The 26,050-nt window shown below is 45.2% G+C and overlaps 1 protein-coding gene across 1 annotated transcript; it reads right to left on the reverse strand.

Moving 5' to 3' along the window:
* Positions 1–25,231, reverse strand: sbk1 (SH3 domain binding kinase 1). Its single transcript, XM_046367926.1, has 4 exons — positions 24,516–25,231; positions 3,655–3,902; positions 2,829–3,031; positions 1–2,387 (listed from the first exon to the last, which is right to left on the reverse strand). Exons 1-4 carry the CDS (start codon positions 24,551–24,553, stop codon positions 1,545–1,547), a joined length of 1,332 nt encoding a protein of 443 aa, XP_046223882.1. The 5' UTR covers positions 24,554–25,231; the 3' UTR covers positions 1–1,544.
* Positions 25,232–26,050: the final 819 nt, after the last annotated feature.

Consider the following 26,050-nt stretch of genomic DNA (forward strand, 5'->3'; position numbering starts at 1 on the left):
TGTCAATATAATAAATCATTTATTTTCACACCTGAAGATACCTGTGCCTGTATGAACCAATGAGCACACTGTGCCTGTATGAACCAATGAGCACACTGTTACTCTATGAAATGTGTCTGTTTGTCTACCAGAGGAAATCACTTGTATCCCTAATAAGGAAGTCATTGTGAGACAGGAGGTGACCCGCTAAGATGTCCTGAGATAATGGGGGAATCTCATTTGGATTTGCTCAACTCCTGTGTCCTCTCTCCTGCGTCCTCCCTCTCTCGCTTACTATATATGAAACAAGACTCTTTCTCCACTTGCGCAATATTAGGCAAATTATGTTTACAAGGGTGGAATCATAGAGATATATGTTATATATCCATGGGTGGAATCCCCAAAATAAATGTTTGAAGTGATTAAAAACTAATTTAGATAGTTGTGCAAGACATTTTATAGATAAAAGGATAAGTAGCATATCGTTTTTAAATGTTTGCATGCTTTTCACCTTCATGAAAACAATGGCTGATTCAAAGGGGCAGGTATTAAAATACTTCGGCGCTTGCCACCACGAGGATACTCCTGTGCTTCCTCTGCAGAAGTAGGTAATCGAGGAGGTGAGCAGGCTCCTTCGTTCGCCTACTAACGAATTGACACTCTCCTCCACCACTCGAACACTTATCGGTTTTCGGATCATGGAGAGAAGAGACGGAGGAGTCGAGGAGAGGACAAACTTTTACCCAAATTAGAATCTCCCGATGTCTGACAGCAAGGTCCTATCTCAGTCCAGACAGTCTAGATGAGCAATGTCCTGTCGTCATAGTAACTGCTCCATTGGAGAGTCACTTTCACATATTTTCTTCTTTTGAAAAACGATCCTTCTCCCCTATTGTCCATAGCCATTTTCACACTTTAGAAGTGTTCAGAAAATCTGTGAGATCCCATTGGTTCAGCGATATGTCAGCTAGAAGATCAGTTTTCCCTATTGGATTACTGGCTCTCAGATCAACTAGTTTTCTAAAGAAAGTCACCTGACCAGCTAACGTTTCGGCCTCCCCAGGTTAAATGTATTCATTGAGAGAGAGAAGTGGAGGAAGAAAGACAAAAAATTGAGAAAGGAGGGAGAAAGGAGAGAATAGATGTGACATCAGGGCATTGCGTGTTTTTACCAAACTCCTTGTTTAGAAATGGCTAGCGTTGATTCTTTCGTTAGCATCATTAGCAGTCTTACTTACTCAGAAGCAAAATGGCTGAACAGCAGAACGAGTTGCTGTGAGAAACGGTGACAGTCAGTGGACTCTTGAATGTTGCTTCTCCAACTCTTAGGTCACAAATCAAAATGACAAACGCATGCTCTAGTGATGACTCGTCCGATAGTACGCTGTTGTGAGTGATTACACCAATTTCTGTGGCACAGTCAGGATTTTGACATTGGGGTTCTTCTCGGCAGCGTTGTAATACGTCATCCTTTCACTCCAGTCTCAATGGCAGTCGCTATTACTTTGCACAGCTTCCGATCGCTTTGGCAACAGCCACAAACACTGCTGCTCATCCCCTCATTCTCAGACACAGATCTCTATGGCAGTAGCCATCACCATCTGGCTCTTGGTCTTCTCCCGGCCCGGAGAAGAGTGGTGCTGGCCAGGAGACTCCTCCTGAGGGGAATGGGTGTCAGAGAGGACACTCCTCTTCAGGGGCGCTGGGCGCAGGAGTGAGGTCGTCCCAGGGGGGGTGGAAGGCTCTGGGTGTCTGTGGGAGCGTGATGAGGAGGAAGACGAAGAGGAGTTGGAGGTACAGCTTGCGGAGCATACGCCAGACGAACTGGACCTCTCGCCTCTCTTGGCCCGGCAGGAGGCGCGGCGTCGGAGCTCGCTGACCAGTTCGTACTTGACAAAGCAGAAGACGTCCTTCACGCCGCAGCGCTTCTCTGGCTCGGCGGCGAGCAGCCGCTGGAACATGCGTAGGGCGTCATCAGTGAAGCGGCGCCACTGGGACGGGTAGGCCGCCGTTGGGCACCCTGCTCGCTGCCAGCGGCGGAATTCCTCGTAGAAGGCATCGGCGGGCAGCGCTGCCTCCCAAGGGAAGTTACCCGTCAGCATGCAGAAGACGAGCACACCGAAGGCCCACACGTCTAGACTGGTGGTCACCAGGAAGCCTTCGGCACGACTGGCGCGGCACACCTCTGGCGCCGTGTACGGGATGGTGCCACTCACGCGCTTCACGCGACAGCCCACGCGCCTTGTCATGCCGAAGTCAGCCAGCTTGATGCGTCTGCACTCACGGTCGAAGAGGAGCACGTTCTCGGGCTTGACGTCACGGTGCACAAGATTCTTGCTGTGCATGAAGTCCAGAGCCAGACCCAGCTGCTGCATACAGCGCTTCACCATCTCCTCCGGAAGACCAACCTACAGGGAGGAGGATAGGAAAGGAGGAAGGAGGGAAGAAAGAGAAAGGGGTGAACAGATTTGTTTTAGTGTATAGTGGAGGGGAAGAAAACCAAGTGCAATAAATGAAATGAGATAGAAACAGAATAGAGGTGTAGAGGGAGTAAAGTGGGACCAAATAGGTTTTGTTAAGCATTATATTTGCACTCATATTTAACAACCTAGAGTAAGAACCTTTGAGTCAAAGGTAGCCCTCCACTGAAAAGCACTGGAATTAAATGAGAGCCTTACAGTGCACACTAAAGGAGCATGCAGCTCAAATCTGAGTAGGGACTTAGACAAGGCGCCAATTCCAGAAGGGCTTGTTAAAACCACATTGCTTTGAAACACTGCGCTTGATTGGCTAAGGTGTGGGAGAACAGGAATTGGTGGGCAGATGATAAGCATGATCCAGAACAGTACCTGGGGGGGAATGATGTCGAACAGGTCTCCCGCGGGGGCGTACTCCTGTCCGAAGACGTAGCTATCCTCGGTCTCGAAGAGTACATCCAGGACTTTGATGATGAAGGGGCTGCAGCTCAGTGTGCCCGTCAGGCTGTACTCCCTCAGGAAGCTCTTCAGCTTCGTCTTGCTCTTTGTCACAAACTTCAGAGCCATTTTGGTGCCTGATATGTTCACACAGAGAAGAACAGAATGAATGAATGAATGAATATTGTAATGTCCCATGGGAAAAGTTGTTTGGCAACACTTCAGAAGACAGACAGACTGTATCAAAATACTGTACAGTATCTTATGTACAATATTTTAGGCAAACGTATAAACTAAACTGACATTTATTAATTGAATTTAACTAAATATGCCTGTGCAATCTGATTCTGTGTATCTGAAACCTCCTCCACTCCCCTCTCTGTACCAGCTGCCTCTGTGCTCTGAAACACACCCTCAGCTGTTGACTAAGCACACAGCTGTGCAATCAGAGCATATTAGAAAGCTCCCACTGCACTTTTACCCAGTCTAGTGCCCTCTTCACCTTAATGGCATGTAACCTTATAATGAACTATCAACCTAAAGAGCCTTTTCAAACTGAAGTCTTACACTATTGTGACCTTTGACCTCACAAACGCCCTGTCACTGTAGTGCCACGTTTAATTGAACTCTTGATTTAGCCTACATTCTATTGCACCATCTGGCTCTCTGGTTCTGTTGTGGTATGACCATGTAAACTCTATTGAAACCTTTGCTCCCAACAAAGTCCCTTCACCACACCCATGCATGCCCTCTGACTCACCCTGTGTGCGGTGTGCCACCAGGTCCACCTTGCCGTAGGTGCCCTTGCCCAGCTTGCGAATGTGCTCGTAGTGTTTGGCCACATCTGCAGCCGACAGGGAGGTTATGGCCAGAGCCTGCATGTCCTCCACAGGCACACCGCCACCACCGCAGTAGCCCACCTTGGAGGTGGGAGAGCCCCTGCCGCTGCCCACCTGGCCCGGCCCCGACGGAGACAGAGACAGGCTTGCCTTGACGCTGTGGGGCACACTGGGGACAGAAGAGAACACACAAACATAACATTATGTAACATTATGTCATGTCTGAGACAGTAAAGACTAGGAGAGTTTCATGCTAAATACAGCAAGCTTATTGGCGATCAAACACACACACGTGACAACTTTGACTTTGACAGTGCACAACCGACAGGTTCGAGTACATCTTCATTTGCATACAATCAATGCAGTGACAGGGGAGTAGAAGGGGATTGGGTTGTGTGCCTGGTAGTGGAGGCTGGTGGGAGGAGCTATAGGAAGACAGGCTCTGTGTAATGGCTGAAATGGAATTCATAGAATGGAATCAAACATGGTTTCTATATGTTTGATGTGTTTGATACTGTTCCATTGATTCCATTCCAGCCATTACAATGAGCCCGTCCTCCTATAGCTCCGCCCACCAGCCTCCTTTGGTGCCTGGTAAACATATTTGACATAGAGTCCCTCTGGGAAGTTAGCCATGTGTCTTAGACTGGGTCTAAGGGTCGCGGATCTTCTAGGAACTCATGCAGACAATATTGACCTTGACAGTACACGAGTTGGATGTAGGGATAGAAACAGCTGACAGAAATGGTAAAGACAGTGGTGGATATAATATAATGATAATAATATAATCCAGATTATACTCAAGTGCCTTTTCCAATAGAAATGCATTTCCATACAATCCATAGCGTGAAGGAAGAAAAAGGGATTACTTTAGTTGTGCCCAGTAAATATTATTTGGCTTGTAGTGGCTCTGGGCTAGCTGTTGGAATGTTGGTTGTCGACTCAAGTTGCTGAACCCTGAAAAAGTTGTCGCTGAGATGTTTGGTAGGACTTTGCAATAGGGCGGACTGACCATTGGAGGACAATGTGGTCGTATAGGGCATCAACACTTCATTACACTCTTTGACCCAATAGATAAGCTTATTCGGAATGCTAGGCTGACCTAAAAAACTAACAAATGTATACATCTCTACCATTGTCATTATGTGTGACTGTTTGTACGTGCTGGGTGTTTACTTGTACTGTACACACAGATGGGGTTATTGATAAGGCAAGGCTAATCTCACATGGAGATGTCGTCTATTGTGCATGAATATCAACACACACACAAACCCCAACAGTGTGTACTTCCTCCCGGGTGGCGCAGTGGTTAAGGGCGCTGTACTGCAGTGCCAGCTGTGCCATCAGAGACTCTGGGTTCGCGCCCAGGCTCTGTCGTAATCGGCCGCGACCGGGAGGTGGCCTACCCCGGCCTCCCCTAACCCAGAAGATGCTGGGCCAATTGTGCGCCGCCCTATGGGATTCCCGATCACAGCCAATTGTGATACAGTCAAGGATCAAACCAGGGTCTGCAGTGACGCCTCTCAGGCGTGACGCCTCACTAAGTATCTTTCATAAGAATACGAATTTATCAGTCACGATTAGAGAGATATATAGACATACTGTAAGTTGCAGCATGTCTTCTGCCTAGGAGTGAAAACTGTACAGTTGCTCATGTGCTGCTATCAAAAAAACTGCTTTGAACAAGTTTGGTTCAATTGCCCAAATAGCCTTTGAAAGTTAGAAACAGATTGACTAGACCGGATCCCCGCTCCTGATCCATCAATCATAATGAATGTTTGTTTACTGGCTTTCCCTCAGCTCTAGCATGCTAGTCGCAGCCACCTAGGGCTCCACGGGGAACATGTAACGCTCTGCCATCAAGTCTAATCGCATTACTCAGCCTCCACTAAGACAAAAACAACCCGAACCAAAGACGCTGCTACCTCATTTCCTGTGCAGAGCATGATTAAGAGGCCCAGAATGTGATGAGGGAAAGAGATGCATCAGCTGCACTCTAAAGTTCTAAATGGGAACCAGGAAATGGGAACCTGCAAAGTGCTTTGTGAGTGTGTTGATGGAGGGTTATGTGTGAGTCTGGGTTTGGATGAATGTGTGTGTGCATAAGTGTGTGACCGAGCTACGTTTGCATGTGTATAGGTTTTTGTGTGAGCGTCTGTCTATGTGTGTCTGTGCACTCATTTGCGTATATGTGTGTGCCCCCCGTACACACAGTCTGGCAGTGACACTGTCAAAGGGCCATTGTGTTTTCTACCTCTCCCAGAGAGCAGCTGCGGCGCTGCATGAGGGAGGCAGAGCATCTCCACCGGGTCTCTTTCCTCACGACTCAGAGTAAATGTTCAGTTAAGGCCACATGCCATACTGTGCTCCCATACTGCTCTCTGATCCCACTCTTTCTTCGGCAGCTATAGCAGAGTGGCACCGTGGATATATACGGATTTCACTGGTGTGAGATCCTTATGTCCCTTGCTTTATTGAGCCAGTGTAGATCATTAAAATAACTGAATAGAGTCTGCACACTCAAATGATCCATACACACATGTACATTTGAAGTCGGAAGTCTACATACACCTTAGCCAAATACATTAAAACTCAGTTTTCCAGAATTCCTGACATTTAATCCAAGTAACAATTCCATGTCTTTGGTCAGTTAGGATCACCAATTTATTTTAAGAATGTGAAATGTCAGAATAATAGGAGAGAGAATGATTTATTTCAGCTTTAATTTATTTCAGCACATTCCCAGTGGGTCAGAAGTTTACATACACTCAATTAGTATTTGGTAGCATTGCCTTTAAATTGTTTGACTTGGGTTAAACGTTTTGGTTATCCTTCCACAAGCTTTCCACAATAAGTTCGGTGAATTTTGGCCCATTCCTCCTGACAGAGCTGGTGTAACTGAGTCAAGTTTCAGATCTGCCCACAAATTTTAGATAGGTTGGAGGTCAGGGCTTTGTGATGGCCACTCCAATACCTTGACTTTGTTGTCCTTAAGCCATTTTGCCACAACTTTGGAAGTATGCTTGGGGTCATTGTCCATTTGGAAGACCCATTTGCGACCAAGCTTTAACTTCCTGACTGATGTCTTGAGATGTTGCTTCAATATATCCACATAATTTTCCTCCCTCATGTTGCCATCTATTTGGTGAAGTGCACTAGTCCCTCCTGCAGCAAAGCACGCCCACAACATGATGCTGCCACCCCTATGCTTCACGGTTAGGATGGTGTTTTTCGGCTTGCAAGCATCCCCCTTTTTCCTCCAAACATAACGATGGTCATTATGGCCAAACAGTTCTATTTTTGTTTCATCAGACCAGAGGACATTTCTCCAAAGTGTACGATCTTTGTGCCCATGTGCAGTTGCAAAGTGTAGTCTGACTTTTTTATTGCTGTTTTGGAGCAGTGGGTTCTTCCTTGCTGAGCGGCCTTACAGGTTATGTCGATATATGACTCGTTTTACTGTGGATATAGATACTTTTGTGCCTGTTTCCTCCAGCATCTTCACAAGGTCCTTGTTGTCCTTGCTGTTGTTCTGGGATTGATTTGCACTTTTCGCACCAAAGTACATTCATCTCTAGGAGACAGAACGAGTCTCCTTCCTGAGCGGTATGACGGCTGCGTGGTCCCATGGTGTTTAGATGAACGTAGTACCTTCAGGCATTTGGAAATTGCTCCCAAGGATTAACCAGACTTGTGGAGGTCTACAAAAATATATATATTTTGATTTTCCCATGATGTAAAGAAAAGAGGCACTGAGTTTGAAGGTAGGCCTTGAAATACATCCACAGGTACACCTCCAATTGACTCAAATTATGTCAATTAGCCTATCAGAAGCTTCTAAAGCCATGACATTTTCTGGAATTTTCCAAGCTGTTTAAAGGCACAGTGAACTAAGTGTATGTAAACCTCTGACCCACTGGAATTGTGATACAGTGAATTATAAGTGAAATAATCTGTCTGTGAACAATTGTTTGAAAAATGACCTGTGTAATGCGCAAAGTAGATGTCCTAACCGACTTGCCAAAACTATAGTTTGTTAAGAAATTTGTGGAGTGGTTTTATTATTTTATTTATCCGTTATAAACTTGAAAAACAAGTTTTAATGACTCCAACCTCATTGTATGTAGATTTCCGACTTCAACTGTATCTACTAAGATCAAAACACTTAAATAAAGGTATGTTAGTCAAATAATACAGTTTGACTGCCATTAAAATGGGTGAGCGGATTGCAGTGAGAGATCTATTCCACCTCGCAAGCCCTTCATTTGCAGCTTGCAGTGATTTTCCTATTTTACATTCATAGTACAATTCAATGTGTTTAATGCAGGCCTGAATCACTTCATTGAATATATCTATTGTTCCCTGGACGGAAGATAGATGGCAGTATAGCACAGCTGTTGAACAGTAAGGCCGAACTGGAACGTTTGCCGAAATAAAACGCAACTGTTCAGCTACAGCGATCTACACATATCAGTTTGCTACTAGCTAATTTTGCAGTCTGTCGACATGGATCATTTATTGTAAAAAATAAACGTAAATCTATTGACAATGAAAATGAGGGGGAAGAGCTGGAGAACAACGTGACAGCTATGACCAAACAACCACCGGAGAACCAGGAAAATGAGGAAGATGGCGGCAGGGAAATGCAGCTAGCTAACATAGCTAACATAGCTAATGTGGCTTCGATGGCTAAGAGAAGGAAATCGACCGAAAGTTCCAAGAGAAATGGACAGACAAGTATTTTTGTAACTGCATGATGGGACCAGCTCACTTTGTCTTATTTTCCAGAAGGCAGTCAATAGTTTTAAACGAGCAAATGTAGAGTGACATTTCCAGTCACATCATGCCCACTTTGACAAAACATATCCGCCACAAAGCAACATCAGAAACAACAAAATAGCGCAGCTCAAAGGACAACGACAAATGATGGACAGATCTAGCACTGTTGCAGAGATTGCTTGGATATTCGCGAGAAACAAGGCCTTCACAGACGCAGCAGAGATTGCTTGGATATTCACGAGAAACAAGGCCTTCACAGACGCAGCAGAGATTGCTTGGATATTCGTGAGAAACAAGGCCTTCACAAACGCAGCAGAGATTGCTTGGATATTCGTGAGAAACAAGGCCTTCACAGACGCAGCAGAGATTGCTTGGATATTCGTGAGAAACAAGGCCTTCACAAACGCAGCAGAGATTGCTTGGATATTCGTGAGAAACAAGGCCTTCACAGACGCAGCAGAGATTGCTTGGATATTCACGAGAAACAAGGCCTTCACAGACACAGCAGAGATTGTCAAATAATGTTTTTTTTGGCCTCAGCCCTAAATATTGTATGCTGATTTCACAAACATTGAAGCTATTTTAAAGCAAATTAAGGGACTGCAACTCTCAGCCTCGACAATAACAAAACGGATAGAAGACATTGACGAGGACATCGGTAAGCAACTGATTACTGACATATCCGTGGCGCTGTGTTTCAGTATTGCGCTTGACGAAGGCACTGATGTAAGTGACATTGCCCAATTATGTGTTTGGGTCCGATTCCCTCAAAATGAGTCGTTCAGAGAGGAACTTCTATGCCTCTTCAGGGACAAACATGAGGAGAGGATATTTCGAAAGTCCTTGTTACATTGTTTGCTGATAATATTGACTGGTCAAATCTGGCATCTGTGTGCGCTGACGGTGCCCCAAACATGCGAAGAAAGGAGAAAGGACTCATAGGCCTGATGAGAAAGATAGAGGATATTCCCGAATTTGTTACGTTTCACTGTATCATTCATCAGGAAACACTCAAAGACTGTGACTTACAGAATGTGATGCAGCAAGTCGTGTGCGTGGGTGAACATTATTATTGCGAGGGTACTGAATCACCGGCAATTGCGCGAGTTGCCGGAGGAACACCAGGCAGAATACGAAGACTTGATAATTCACAATGAGGAGAAATGGCTGTCTCGTGGCAGAGGTTTTGGAAAGATTTCTCTCCTCCTTTAAATCCGCGAATTTGTTGCAAGCAAGGGGAGAGACGAGCCAGAGCTGGATGATCCACAGTGGATACTGAAGCTTTCTTTTCTAACTGACACCACCTGCCACCTGAACACGGTGAATCTCCAGCTCCAAGGGAAAGCTACAACTCCAGGCAAAATGCTGCGTGTGGTCACAGCGTTTCAAAATAAAATCACCACACTGTTTGTTTGACAGACAGTGTGTTCATTTCCCAAAGCTCAGAGCAGTCACCACATCCAACCCAGACATACTGCAACATTTGAGCTATGATGTATTTGTGCGTGTGCTGGAAGAGTTGAAGCTGGAGTTTGAGTCAAGATTCAAGAATATCATGGAGTACAAGGAGTTTTTTCAACTTCATTGAGAACCCCTTTCATGTGCCAGTGTCTCTGACCGCAGTCATCACTGCCCTCTGTCCTGACCGTGCTGGAATAGAGAGTGAGATAGTGGAGCTGCAGGCACATGACACATTGCAAGGTGAACTAAGATCAGGTGTTACCCATCTCTGGAGCCTTGTGGCAGACACAGAGTATCCACTTCTGAAGCAGTGTGTGCAAAAGGTAACACAATTTCTGGTCAGCACTTATTCATGTGAAGCAACATTTTAAAGAATGAACATTGTGAAACAAAAACAGAGAAACAAAAACAGAGAAACAGACTGACCAATGCACAAATGGATTCAAATCAAATCAAATCAAATTTTATTTGTCACATACACATGGTTAGCAGATGTTAAATGCGAGTGTAGCGAAATGCTTGTGCTTCTAGTTCCGACAATGCAGTGATAACCAACAAGTAATCTAACTAACAATTCCAAAACTACTGTCTTATACACAGTGTAAGGGGATAAGGAACATGTACATAAGGATATATGAATGAGTGATGGTACAGAGCAGCATACAGTAGATGGTATCGAGTACAGTATATACATATGAGATGAGTGTGTAGACAAAGTAAACAAAGTGGCATAGTCAAAGTGGCTAGTGATACATGTGTTACATAAGGATGCAGTCGATGATGTAGAGTACAGTATATACATATGCATATGAGATGAATAATGTAGGGTAAGTAACATTATATAAGGTAGCATTGTTTAAAGTGGCTAGTGATATATTTACATCATTTCCCATCAATTCCCATTATTAAAATGGCTGGAGTTGGGTCAGTGTCAATGACAGTGTGTTGGCAGCAGCCACTCAATGTTAGTGGTGGCTGTTTAACAGTCTGATGGCCTTGAGATAGAAGCTGTTTTTCAGTCTCTCGGTCCCAGCTTTGATGCACCTGTACTGACCTCGCCTTCTGGATGATAGCGGGGTGAACAGGCAGTGGTTCGGGTGGTTGATGTCCTTGATGATCTTTATGGCCTTCCTGTAACAACGGGTGGTGTAGGTGTCCTGGAGGGCAGGTAGTTTGCCCCCGGTGATGCGTTGTGCAGTCCTCACTACCCTCTGGAGAGCCTTACGGTTGAGGGCGGAGCAGTTGCCGTACCAGGCGGTGATACAGCCCGCCAGGATGCTCTCGATTGTGCATCTGTAGAAGTTTGTGAGTGCTTTTGGTGACAAGCCAAATTTCTTCAGCCTCCTGAGGTTGAATAGGCGCTGCTGCGCCTTCTTCACGACGCTGTCAGTGTGAGTGGACCAATTCAGTTTGTCTGTGATGTGTATGCCGAGGAACTTAAAACTAGCTACCCTCTCCACTACTGTTCCATCAATGTGGATAGGGGGGTGTTCCCTCTGCTGTTTCCTGAAGTCCACAATCATCTCCTTAGTTTTGTTGACGTTGAGTGTGAGGTTATTTTCCTGACACCACACTCCGAGGGCCCTCACCTCCCCCCTGTAGGCCGTCTCGTCGTTGTTGGTAATCAAGCCTACCACTGTTGTGTCGTCCGCAAACTTGATGATTGAGTTGGAGGCGTGCGTGGCCACGCAGTCGTGGGTGAACAGGGAGTACAGGAGAGGGCTCAGAACGCACCCTTGTGGGGCCCCCGTGTTGAGGATCAGCGGGGAGGAGATGTTGTTGCCTACCCTCACCACCTGGGGGCGGCCCGTCAGGAAGTCCAGTACCCAGTTGCACAGGGAGGGGTCGAGACCCAGGGTCTCGAGCTTGATGACGAGCTTGGAGGGTACTATGGTGTTGAATGCCGAGCTGTAGTCGATGAACAGCATTCTCACATAGGTATTCCTCTTGTCCAGATGGGTTAGGGCAGTGTGCAGTGTGGTTGAGATTGCATCGTCTGTGGACCTATTTGGGAGGTAAGCAAATTGGAGTGGGTCTAGGGTGTCAGGTAGGGTGGAGGTGATATGGTCCTTGACTAGTCTCTCAAAGCACTTCATGATGACGGAAGTGAGTGCTACGGGGCGGTAGTCGTTTAGCTCAGTTACCTTAGCTTTCTTGGGAACAGGAACAATGGTGGCCCTCTTGAAGCATGTGGGAACAGCAGACTGGTATAGGGATTGATTGAATATGTCCGTAAACACACCGGCCAGCTGGTCTGCGCATGCTCTGAGGGCGCGGCTGGGGATGCCGTCTGGGCCTGCAGCCTTGCGAGGGTTAACACGTTTAAATGTCTTACTCACCTCGGCTGCAGTGAAGGAGAGACCGCATGTTTCCGTTGCAGGCCGTGTCAGTGGCACTGTATTGTCCTCAAAGCGGGCAAAAAAGTTATTTCGTCTGCCTGGGAGCAAGACATCCTGGTCCGTGACTGGGCTGGATTTCATCTTGTAGTCCGTGATTGACTGTAGACCCTGCCACATGCCTCTTGTGTCTGAGCCATTGAATTGAGATTCCACTTTGTCTCTGTACTGACGCTTAGCTTGTTTAATAGCCTTGCGGAGGGAATAGCTGCACTGTTTGTATTCAGTCATGTTGCCAGACACCTTGCCCTGATTAAAAGCAGTGGTTCGCGCTTTCAGTTTCACGCGAATGCTGCCATCAATCCACGGTTTCTTGTTAGTGAATGTTTTTATCGTTGCTATGGGAGCGACATCTTCGACGCACGTTCTAATGAACTCGCACACCGAATCAGCGTATTCGTCAATATTCCCATCTGACGCAATACGAAACATGTCCCAGTCCACGTGATGGAAGCAGTCTTGGAGTGTAGAGTCAGCTTGGTCTGACCAGCGTTGGACAGACCTCAGCGTGGGAGCCTCTTGTTTTAATTTCTGTCTGTAGGCAGGGATCAGCAAAATGGAGTCGTGGTCAGCTTTTCCGAAAGGGGGGCGGGGCAGGGCCTTATATGCGTCGCGGAAGTTTGAGTAACAATGATCCAAGGTTTTACCACCCCTGGTTGCGCAATCGATATGCTGATAAAATTTAGGGAGTCTTGTTTTCAGATTGGCTTTGTTAAAATCCCCAGCTACAATGAATGCAGCCTCCGGATAAATGTTTTCCAGTTTGCAAAGAGTTAAATAAAGTTCGTTCAGAGCCATCGATGTGTCTGCTTGGGGGATATATACGGCTGTGATTATAATCGAAGAGAATTCTCTTGGAAGATAATGCGGTCTACATTTGATTGTGAGGAATTCTAAATCAGGTGAACAGAAGGATTTGAGTTCCTGTATGTTTCCTTCATCACACCATGTCCCGTTAGTCATGAGGCATACGCCCCCGCCACTCTTCTTACCAGAGAGATGTTTGTTTCTGTCCGCGCGATGCGTGGAGAAACCCGTTGGCTGCACCGCGCTGGATAGCGTCTTCCCAGTAAGCCATGTTTCCGTAAAGCAGAGAACGTTGCAGTCTCTGATGTCCCTCTGGAATGCCACCCTTGCTCGGATTTCATCAACCTTGTTGTCGAGAGACTGGACATTGGCAAGAAGAATACTGGGAAGTGGTGCGCGATGTGCCCTTTTTCGGAGTCTGACCAGAACACCGCCGCGTTTCCCTCTTTTTCGGAGTCGTTTCCTTGGGTCGCTGCATGCGATCCATTCCGTTGTCCTGTTTGTAAGGCAGAACACAGGATCCGCGTCGCGGAAAACATATTCTTGGTCGTACTGATGGTGAGTTGACGCTGATCTTATATTCAGTAGTTCTTCTCGACTGTATGTAATGAAACCTAAGATGACCTGGGGTACTAATGTAAGAAATAACACGTTGCCTCACAACAACAGACTATACATTTAGAATGAATTCAGTCAATGAGCAGAAGGGACATTTTCGCTCATCCAACTACTGAGGTAACCCTTAATATGGGTTTTACACATGTGATGTAGCCTATTTGATGTGTGTACAGTGGGGAGAACAAGTATTTGATACACTGTCGGTAGGTTTTCCTACTTACAAAGCATGTAGAGGTCTGTCATTTTTTATCATAGGTACACTTCAACTGTGAGAGACGGAATCTAAAACAAAAATCCAGAAAATCACATTGTATGATTTTTAAGTTATTAATTTGAATTTTATTGCATGACATAAGTATTTGATCACCTACCAACCAGTAAGAATTCTGGCTCTCACAGACCTGTTAGTTTTTCTTTAAGAAGCCCTCCTGTTCTCCACTCATTACCTGTATTAACTGCACCTGTTTGAACTCGTTACCTGTATAAAAGACACCTGTCCACACACTCAATCAAACAGACTCCAACCTCTCCACAATGGCCAAGACCAGAGAGCTGTGTAAGGACATCAGGGATAAAATTGTAGACCTGCACAAGGCTGGGATGGGTTACAGGACAATAGGCAAGCAGCTTGATGAGAAGGCAACAACTGTTGGTGCAATTATTAGAAAATGGAAGAAGTTCAAGATGACAGTCAATCACCCTTGGTCTCGGGCTCCATGCAAGATCTCATCTCGTGGGGCATCAATTATCATGAGGAAGGTGAGGGATCAACCCAGAACTACCCGGCAGGACCTGGTCAATGACCTGAAGAGAGCTGGGCCCACAGTCTCAAAGAAAACCATTAGTAACACACTACGCCATCATGGATTAAAATCCTGAAGCGTACGCAAGGTCCCCCTGCTCAAGCCAGCACATGTCCAGGCCCGTCTGAAGTTTGCCAATGACCATCTGGATGATCCAGAGGAGGAATGGGAGAAGGTCATGTGGTCTGATGAGACAAAAATAGAGCTTTTTGGTCTAAACTCCACTCGCCGTGTTTGGAGGAAGAAGAAGGATGAGTACAACCCCAAGAACACCATCCCAACCGTGAAGCATGGAAGTGGAAACATCAATCTTTGGGGATGCTTTTCTGCAAAGGAGACAGGACGACTGCACCGTATTGAGGGGAGGATGGATGGGGCCATGTATCGTGAGATCTTGGCTAACAACCTCCTTCAATCAGTAAGAGCATTGAAACACACAGCCAGGGCAACTAAGGAGTGGCTCCGTAAGAAGCATCTCAAGGTCCTGGAGTGGCCTAGCCAGTCTCCAGACCTGAACCCAATAGAAAATATTTGGAGGTAGCTGAAAGTCCGTATTGTCCAGCGACAGCCCCGAAACCTGAAGGATCTGGAGAAGGTCTGTATGGAGGAGTGGGCCAAAATCCCTGCTGCAGTGTGTGCAAACCTGGTCAAGAACTGCAGGAAACCTATGATCTCTGTAATTGCAAACAAAGGGTTCTGTACCAAATATTAAGTTCTGCTTTTCTGATGTATCAAATACTTAGTGGGGCAAAAAAGTATTTAGTCAGCCACCAATTGTGCAAGTTCTCCCACTTAAAAATATGAGAGAGGCCTGTCATTTTCATCATAGGTACACTTCAACTATGACAGACAAAATGAGAGAAAAAAATCCAGAAAATCACATTGTAGGAGTTTTTATGAATTTATTTGCAAATTAGGGTGGAAAATAAGTATTTGGTCACCTACAAACAAGCAAGATTTCTGGCTCTCACAGACCTGTAACTTCTTCTTTAAGAGGCTCCTCTGTCCTCCACTCGTTACCTGTATTAATGGCACCTGTTTGAACTTGTTATCAGTATAAAAGACACCTGTCCACAACCTCAAACAGTCACACTCCAAACTCCACTATGGCCAAGACCAAAGAGTTGTCAAAGGACACCAGAAACAAAATTGTAGACCTGCACCAGGCTGGGAAGACTGAATCTGTAATAGGTAAGCAGCTTAGTTTGAAGAAATCAACTGTGGGAGCAATTATTAGGAAATGGAAGACATACAAGACCACTGATAATCTCCCACGATCTGGGGCTCCATGCAAGATCTCACCCCGTGGGGTCAAAATTATCACAAGAACGGTGAGCAAAAATCCCAGAACCACACGGGGGGACCTAGTGAATGACCTGCAGAGAGCTGGGACCAAAGTAACAAAGCCTACCATCAGCAAGGGCATTGAAGATGAAACGTGGCTGGGTCTTTCAGCATGATAATGATCCCAAACACACCGCCCGGGCAACAAAGGACTGGCTTCGTAAGAAGCATTTCAAGGTCCTGGAGTGGCCTAGCCAGTCTCCAGATCTCAACCCCATAGAAAATCTTTAGAGGGAGTTGAAAGTCCGTGTTGCCCAGCAACAGCCCCAAAACATCACTGCTCTAGAGGAGATCTGCATGGAGGAATGGGCCAAAATACCAGCAACAGTGTGTGAAAACCTTGTGAAGACTTACAGAAACGTTTGACCTCTGTCATTGCCAACAAAGGGTACATAACAAAGTATTGAGATAAACTTTTGTTATTGACCAAATACTTATTTTCCACCATAATTTGCAAATAAATTCATTAAAAATCCTACAATGTGATTTTCTGGAGAAAATGTCTGTCATAGTTGAAGTGTACCTATGATGAAAATTACAGGCCTCTCTCATATTTTTAAGTGGGAGAACTTGCACAATTGGTGGCTGACTAAATACTTTTTTGCCCCACTGTATGTCATGCAATAAAATGCAAATTAATTACTTAAAAATCATAAAATGTGACAAATTAAAGATCTGTCTGGCCCTCTGAATGATTGTCTCAACCCAAAGTGGCCCCCTTACAAGAAATAGCGAGTAACACTGTTCTAGAGTCTAGAGATCACCACATGCAGCCATTTAGTATTTTCTGCAATGTTTCCTGTGCTGTGAACTGAAAAATGACCTCTAGCAGCAATCAGCGCAGAGGTCGTCTACTTCGCTAACCCTAACAGATAAGACATCCCCTTTAAAGCCCAGAATGCCCTAACAGACAAAAGCATACCATTTAAGGTCCAGAATAGTCCACACTAACAGACAGAAGAAACTGCGTGAAAAACACACACACACCAACATTTCTGCTAAATTGCAAAAACTGTATTATTATATTAAAATGGTCTACAGTAACAGCCTGGACCTCCATATGCCCAGACACGAGATGGCTAGTGAAATAGCCAGACGACCTTTACTGAACAAACTCTTGGCTTGAGATGAGAATAGAGATGAACCCTCCGAGACTAATGCCAAAATGTTTTATTTTTTGTCTCAGTTTGTATGGCTGGGCCACTCAAGGACTTTCACATTCTTGTTCTGATGCCAATCCAGCATTGCTTTGGCTGTATGCTTGGGGGTCATTGTCCTGTTGGAACATAAATCTTTTTCCCAGTCTAAGGTCGTTTGGACTCTGAAGCAGGTTCTCATCAAGGATTTCCCTGTATTTGGCATTCATTGTTCCCTCTATCCTTACCAGTCTCCCAGTCCATGCCGCTGAATAATCCCAATAGCATGATGCTGCCACCTCCATGCTTCACAGTGGGGATGGTGTTAGACGGGTTTGCATTCAGGCCAAAATGTTCAATTGTATCGTCAGACCACAGAATATTTTGTCTTATCTCAGAGTCTTTCACGTGTCTTTTTGGAAACTCCAGGCGTGCTGTCATGTGCCTTTTTCTCTGGAGTTTCTTCCGTCTGGCCACTCTCCCATAAAGCCCAGATTGGTGAAGTGCTGTAGAGACTGTTATCCTAGCCAAGAAACTCTGTAGCTCTGTTAGAGTGGTCATTTGGGTTCCTGGTCAACTCTCTAACCAAGGTCCTTCTTGCCCGGTTTCTCAGTTTGGGCGGACAGCCCAAGGCAGAGTCTGCATAGTTCCATTTTTTTTTTCATATGATGGAGACCACTGTGCTCTTGGAAACTTTGAATACTCTAGAAATGGTTTAATAGCCGTCCCTAGATTTATGCCTCATCCCAATTATATCTTGGAGATCTACGGACAGTTCCTTGGACTTTATGGGGGTATATTTTCTGCTCTGACATGCACTGTCAACTGTGGGACCTTATATAGACAGGTCATGTCCAAACAATTTAATTTACCACAGATGGACTCCAATCAAGTTGTAGTGAGTGACATCTCAAGCATGATCAAAGAAATTGGATGCACCTGAGCTTAATTTGTGGTGTCATAGCAAAGAGTTGGAATACTTATGTAAATAAGGTATTTCTGTTTTTAATTTGTAATAAATGTGCAAACATTTCTAAAAACATGTTTTCACTTTATCATTATATGGTATTGTCTATAGATGGATGAGAAGTTTTTTAATCTATTTAATCCATTTTGAATTCAGGCTGTAACAGAACAAAGTGTGGAAGAAGTCCAGGGGTATGAATTCTTTCTGAACGTGCTGTATATCTCCTTTGTTCTTTACTAAACTTAGCGTTGTTTTGTGTAAAGATTGTTTGGTCTTGAATCTATAATTGATCCCTCGTGCCTCATCTCATCCTTTTCCCATATTCACTGAAATGTTCTATCTGTACAATATTGGCCTCGTGTTTGAGTGCCTATTCATCTCCATTCATCTCAACATGAGAACACATCAATAATTAGGCTCTTTTGTCTTTCATATTGGTGTTAAATTAAAGGCCCAGTGCAGTCAAAAATATGATTTCCTGTGTTTTATATATATTTCCACACTACTATTTCCACACTATTCAACCAGTTTTTGTCCAGTGGGCACTCCCAGACAGTCCTAGCAAAATTCTTGCTTGAGAAATTTCTCTTTGCAAAGAAGCTATTTTTGTTTATTTTTGACCATTTTAATTGAAAACAATCACAGTAAGGTACTTAATTGTTACATAGAAATGATTTGATATTGAGATAAAAACGGCTGCATTGGACCTTTAACATTACATTTCCATGGGAACCGTTTCTCCTGATAATAGACGCAGCTTGGCAACTTCAAGTGGACATCTCTCTCTTACACGTTAATACTGCAGTAGGGATCTCATCTACACAGTAGCATCCTGTACTCTGAGTCTGGCCATTTAATTAAAACTGTATGAATAACGCAATCAGAGTTAATTGTAGCCTGTGAGAAAAAAGTTCTGTGATGAATGTCATGTCATAAGCTTGAGTTGAGGCGAATCAGCCGATATAAAGAATATTTTAAAATGGCTTTATTTAAAAGGTATTGCTTTGGACAGCTCACGTTATTCAATCATAGCTGTATTAATGTCACCATTAGGTCTGCTTGTCACGCCCTGGCCATAGAGAGGCTTTTATTCTCTATTTTGGTTAGGCCAGGGTGTGACTAGGGTGGGCATTCTATGTTCATTTTCTATGTTGTTTGGCCGTGTGGTTCTCAATCAGAGGCAGCTGTCTATCTTTGTCTCTGATTGAGAACCATACTTAGGTAGCCTTTTCCCCACCAGTGTGGTGTGGGTAGTGTGTGTGTTTTGCACCTGATGGAGCTGTTTCAGTTGTTCTTTTGTTACTCGTTGTGTTCAGTTTAATAAATAACATGAACACGTACCACGCTGCGCTTTGGTCCACACCTTCTTCCACCAACAGCCGTTACAGACCTACCCACCCCCAAAGGACCAAGCAGCATGGTAAGGAGGAGCAGCGCTATCTGGAGAAATGGACATGGGAGGAGATACTGGAAGACAAGGGACCCTGGGCACAGTCTGGGGAGTATTGCTGTCCACAGGAGGAACTGGAGGCAGCTAAGGCTGAGCGACAACACTACGAGGAGTTGGCACGGCTGGCAAGGAAGCCCGAGAGGCAGCCCCCCAAAAAAAACATTTTGGGGGGGTTACATCTCAGCTCCCCGCATCTGCCGGGCTAGGGTGAGGATCCAGCCAGGACGGCTGGTGCCAGCCCTGCTCTCCAGACCTCCAGTGAGTCTCCTCGGGCCAGGATATCCTGTGTCGGCGCTGCGCACTGTGTCACCCTTGTGTCTGCTCAGCCCAGTGCGTCCTGCGCCCCGCACGTGCCGGGCTAAAATGACCATCCAGCCAGGACGGGTTGTGCAGGCCCGTAGTTCGAGACTGCCAGTGCGCCTCCACGGCCCGGTCTATCCTGTGCCTCCAAGGACCAGGCTGTCTCTCCGTCTCCTCCCTCCAGAGCCTCCCGCCTGTCTGGCGCTGCCAGAGCCTCCCGCCTGTCCACGTCCCGCACCAGAGCCGCCGCCATAAAAAAGGCCCACCCGGTCCCTCCCCTTTAGAGTCCACACCTTTGGGGGGTGGGTACTGTCACTCCCTGGCCATAGAGAGGCTTTTATTCTCTATTTTGGTTAGTCCAGGGTGTGACTAGGGTGGGCTTTCTATGTTCATTTTCTATTTTTTGGATTTCTGTGTTTGGCCGGGTGTGGTTCTCAATCAGAGGCAGCTGTCTATCGTTGTCTCTGATTGAGAACCATACTTAGGTAGCCTTTTCCCACCTGTGTGGTGTGGGTAGTTATTTTCTGTTTAGTGTGTTTTGCACCTGACGGAGCTGTTTCAGTTCTTTTGTTCCTTGTTGTATTTAGTGTTTAATAAATAACATGAACATGTACCAAGCTGCGCTTTGGTCCTCACCTTCTTCCACCAACAGCCGTTACACTACTTTAGCTGCTGTGTTAGAGGGGTCAAAAACCTTCAATGAAATGAAACATGGCCGCTCTTTACAATCCATTCTGAGGAATTGGCCTACTGATTCTAAAAAGTGGGGGCGTGGGTGTCTGACACAACAAATCAATATGGAGAGTTTGCGCTCTTCATAGCTTCTAAAGTCCACCTTCTCAATTCCCTCTTCTCTATTCTTGAGAAATGTAAACAGGAGACTAATGAAATAAATAATTTGATTGCATCGTCTGACTCACTTCTCTCTCCCAGGCCCTAATGGACTCTACATTTTGTCTCAGCTGAAAATTCAGCTGGGTTTTCTATTACAGCATATTGGATGACCATCATTCATATGACATTGATAGGTTTAGGCTACTCACATTTGCCGTATACCCATCATGCGGTTGCTACAACCTAGCCTACAAATAAAAGTTCATAATGTAGTTGCACAGGTCGAGAGACAAATTGCAGTAATCAAGGTGAGACAGTGACGTGTTCAATACCGTTTTGCACACTCTTGCCTGTATCTAGCTGATCTGAGGGGTAATCAATAGTCCAAGTAGTTGCATTCCGTTTTGCAACTAAAACGAGAGTTTCTATTGGACAAATTCAGGTAGGTTCACCCAAGTTTCGTTCCGCTTCTGTTTTAAGGAATATTTTGCAACCGAATCGGCAGAATGAATACACCCCAGATAACCCGCACACACCTTTCACTTTCATAGGATCCACATACAGCATCATCACTTTGCTCGTTGTATAATTCTCTCACATCTACGCACTCCTCCTCTCAGCTTTTCCCTTCACTTGTGGATTTCAGTGCACAACACAACGAAATGTAGCTAGCTCTCTCCCTCTGCATCTCCTTAATTTTGAAAGATCAACCATTTTGAGCAAATTAATTTAACTATTGTCCTCTCTATTTGAGTCAACAACTCACCATACTGCAGTGCTAGCTAGCTGTAGTTTATACAGCTTATGCTTCCGGTAATAGAGTAATTCTCTGAACCTTTGATTGCTTGGACAACATTTCAGTTCATGCTGCGAGAGCTTTGATAGGTCGGAGGACGTCCTCTGGATGTAGTCATAATTACTGTGTAAGTCTATGGAAGTTGGTGAGAACCATGAGCCTCCTAAGTTTTGTATTGAAGTCTCCTACCCAGAGGAGGACGGAAAATAGCTGTCCTCCGGCTACACCATTGGTCTACCCTAGAGGCTGATGTTGAGGCTACTGTAGACCTTCATTGCAAAACAGTGTTTTAACCAGTTATTTGGTGACATGAATATGTTTAGTATAGTTTCAACTTTACATTTAAAAAAATGAAATTCACTGAGTAGGATGGTCCTTCCCTTCCTTCTCTGAAGGGTCTCCACTGTCACAAACACACACACACTGTATCACAGTTTGTGCGCACTGAGGACATGCTTGAGAGGAACAACAAAACACTTTATTCAATAGAACCTCAATAAACAACTTGTTCAATAGGAGCGCCCTGTGAGTGTTATCTAGCTCCGCGGTCCACCACTCAGTAGTAAATAACTGAATCATCTACCTTAACAGCACGAGGGCCAGTAGAGCCAGGTAGGAGGAGAGCTAGCTACAGTAGCACTCCTCAGTTTTCCTCACACAGGCCCATAACATTGGAGACTTCCTGCTGGCCGGTGATTGGACAGACCAGCAGCCGGAGCCACATCCACTCATTTTGACAAATCACCTTCACTCTGCTGATCCGGCTCTCTCTTCTCTGTCCTCCACCCCCCCACTGAGCCTCTGAGCCGTGCGGGTGCCACTTGACTCCCTCTCTCTTTCTCTCTCTCATGCCGCCTCAACACCTGCTGCTTCTGCTGAGAGCTGTCAGGGACGGTCAGGGACAGTCAGGCACAGTAAGGCATCACCTCGTCACCACGCCTAGTGGGACTGGACAACACGGACCGCAGCACAGAGCGGTAACCCTACCCGAGGGTAAACACCCAGAGAGCAGTCAGCTGTCCACCTATTATTGCTCTATTGTGAGCAGAGCAGCTAGATTCAAAGAAACTAGACCGTGTGCTACTGCTAATTACAATGGATTGAACTATAAGGATGTAGAGCACCATTCAACATGAAATAGCTAGTACACCATTCCACATGAAATGTCTAGTCTACATCATGCAAAAGCAATTATCAAAACAGTAGAGCCACACAAAACCACTCAACAGTCAAAAAGCTGTGCTCAGCCAGCCAATAGGAAAATATACCGTATGCCCCCTCACCCTGTATGCACACTACAGTGTAGGAATGTTTCATGTCATGACTGACACTATAGGGTTGAGGACATGAAATGGGAGTGAAACACAGCAGTCTTCCCCAAGGCAGGGAGGATAATTAATCTCTTTGATATGAAATGGATGGGTAACCGTGACTCCACAGCTGTACTGACAACAACTGTAGCAGACTAGAGTCTAGAAGAGTCTACAACAGGCTGGGAAAGACACAATTTGACTGTATTATGATGAGGAGGATCTAAAGAGAAACTTGGCCATTGGCTGGAGGGGACCACTGTAACCAGAGAATCAGGCCTTGATGTATTACCATGACGATGGGGGGATCCTACCGCCAAACGCCAACCCTGTGGTGACATCAGGCTGGATTGATTGCTGAGGCTGCTGAGATCACTGAACCAGATGGGCTGAAATCCAATCAAGTCCAATCCTCTCACTCGTTCCTTCCCCTTTCCTCTGGCCTCATTGACTTCGGATGGAATGCCTCCTCCGTAGATGCCTCCGCTGATCTAACATCACGCCTATCCATTCAGTTAAGCACATCAATTTACCTGCCACCGAAGCGTGTCATGATTTACCAGCCCACCAGGTCTGTCGTGTCCAACCTGCCCCCTGTCTACACGCTACACATGACACAGGCTATACAGTAGGTGTACTGCTCAGTGCACTGTGTTAATTGCAAAACAGGGCAGAGTGGTGTGCATGCTGTCGACAGGACAGCGTGTTCTATTATATATATATGGTACGCTACAGTGTATGATAGGCTACCATGAATTATACAGTATGGGATTTAACCATTTTCCAGTATATAGAGTGAAACTGTACTGTGATTTATTCATATAGTACAGTAACGTACTGGCTTCACGAAGTTGTTAATGAACACTTTGCAGCGCTGTTAGTGAACAATGGTCCTGTGATTGCCCTGCAAGGTCAAGGAAGTAACACTGTTTCATCAAGCAATAAATGGTGAATAAAATGAATGTCCAACTCTTCGCCGTCATCATGTTTCATTTAGAGTCCGTTACACCCCAGAAGGCCTGCTTCTTTTATTGATTTTTGTTCAATACATGCCATTATCAGTGAGATATTTACGCCACTGACCAGAGTGTACACTCGCTTTATGGTGCTTCCGAGAGCCCATTGTGTTACTCTATTAGTGCATAATGGTGCTAAATAACAAATGCAAAGTGCTGGCTGGGTAAGGAAATCCTGCCTGATTTAAAATGTACATGCATTATGGAAATGTGTGGAGGAAAACTCAATCACATCCACCTAGAGAGAGAAACACACATTCAAGTTCACCTGGAGAATACACTGAATAGCCCGTCTACCTTGAAGGTATGTCTGTGCTCATCAAATCGTTTAATTGTAAAAAAATAAAATAATAATAATACGTATTTAAAAAAAAGACAGGTACAATTGAAACAATTTTGAAGATGTTACCACATATTGCATAGGTGAATAGGTGAATAGTGAAAGAAATATGGTTCTTAAAATCTATGCGAAATAATGATCACAATTTGTTGAATGAATTGTCCACAATCCACTTGCAAATAAATAAAGACCATTGAAAACCTTTAGAGACCAGGCTACACTAAAAATGATGCACATAGCCTAAAGCACAATACATAGAAACAAACAAGCAAACACAGACTGACCAATAAATAACGGTTCATTGCGTTTATGATCCAAGTTTCCATTGCATCATATTTCCCAAGATGTGTGCATATGCTAATGAGGTAACTTTCACACGATCTGTGTGATAATGAAGTCCGATCAGAGGTTGCAACTTAACTCACCTGCTGGCGACCTGTCTGTCTCCTCCATGGTCCTGCATTTGCGCAGCGCGAGGAGCCCCTGCGCTCTTCAACTGACCGGTTGATTCACCGGGGTTTTGGTGGCAATAAACCGAAGAGATCTCCTGTTTTTTAAACTATTCTATTTTAAATTAAATGAATCATATTTCAACATCAACGAATGAGTCAATATATGAAAGTTTTATTTTTAAACTGCAGTTGTGTTTTTGTTTCAACTATGCAGGGTTCTCTTGTCTGAAAAATGAATAGCCTATAGTGTGAACTGACTTCAGGTCCGTCTTTGTGTCTTGTTTTCCCCTCTGTGTTGGTAATAATTCTCTGTTTGGTTCCGTGCGTAAAGGCGCTCTTCTATTTAGGGTTATTCGGTGCCAATGGAGAATTGACTCCGTTATCTTCTATGGTTTTGCGAATGGTCGGTAAGATTGCCCGTTTGTCTCTTGAAAGCGCACATCCACCCTCAACCTGCGAGGCAACTAGAGGCGGGTATGTGTTTATCTTTCGCTCTTCTTGGGGTCTGCATGACCCAATTCAACACCACACCAAATCCATTCATTTGCAGCATACTTTTCAGCCTGCGTGGAAAATGACCAGACTCTCTATCTGCACCTATTCACCGTTTCTCCATGTGTCCTCTTTGAATCAGAGTGCTATTGTTGCTTTTCGCTCTCCTTTTCACAGCTGTTCCAATCTCTCTGCTGCTTAGCACTACCAGCCAGCTCTTTCATTGTTCCCTCCCGTCTCGTCGTCTCCACCACTCCACCTTCTGGCAGCAGAAGCGCGCTCTCACGTGCACTGGGTCCTAGTGCCTGGGGTTTGTTCCCAATATGTCTTTGACTTACCACACCAATGACTGTTGCGTAATTCAGTAGTTTATGGCCTCAAGTACTGTCAATGAATTTACTGGTTGGTGGTTCCCTGGCCTTGTTTAACAACAGGCAGGCATGCAGGCATCTTTGTCATCCTGAATAGATTGGATTGGTGGAATGGGATTAGAATAACAGGGATAACCTTATCAATCTTAGCGCATAGTCGCCCACTAATCCTTCGTGAGCAGTCATCAGAAATCACGGATCAGAAAGGTTGACGGGTAGAGGAGTTGAACGGTTGGGAACTCGTTGTCGCCATATCCCCCTCAGGCTGGCCATTTGTTCCACTCAAGACCCACTGCTCCAGAACTAAGACAGCCTAGGCCTACAGGGTGCGGAAGATAAGCTGGTTACACACATAACCAGGACTGGATCAGCCCACGGGAAGAGGAAAGAAAAAGGAGCTTCAGCCTCTGTAACAACTACACGGCCAGTTTATTAGGTACACCACCCCGTTCACGAAAATGGATCGCTCCTACAGACAGTGAGTCGCCTGGCCATGGCTTGCTGTATAAAGCAGGCAGACAGGCATTGAGGCATTCAGTTACTGTTCGATTGAACATTAGAAGGGGGAAAAAGTGTTGCCTAAGTAACTTTGATTGTGGTAGGATCGCCGGTGCCAGGCTCGCCGGACCCAGTATCTCAGAAACG

Source organism: Oncorhynchus gorbuscha, linkage group LG11, assembly GCF_021184085.1.
Source record: "Oncorhynchus gorbuscha isolate QuinsamMale2020 ecotype Even-year linkage group LG11, OgorEven_v1.0, whole genome shotgun sequence".
Taxonomy (NCBI): Eukaryota; Metazoa; Chordata; class Actinopteri; order Salmoniformes; family Salmonidae; genus Oncorhynchus; species Oncorhynchus gorbuscha.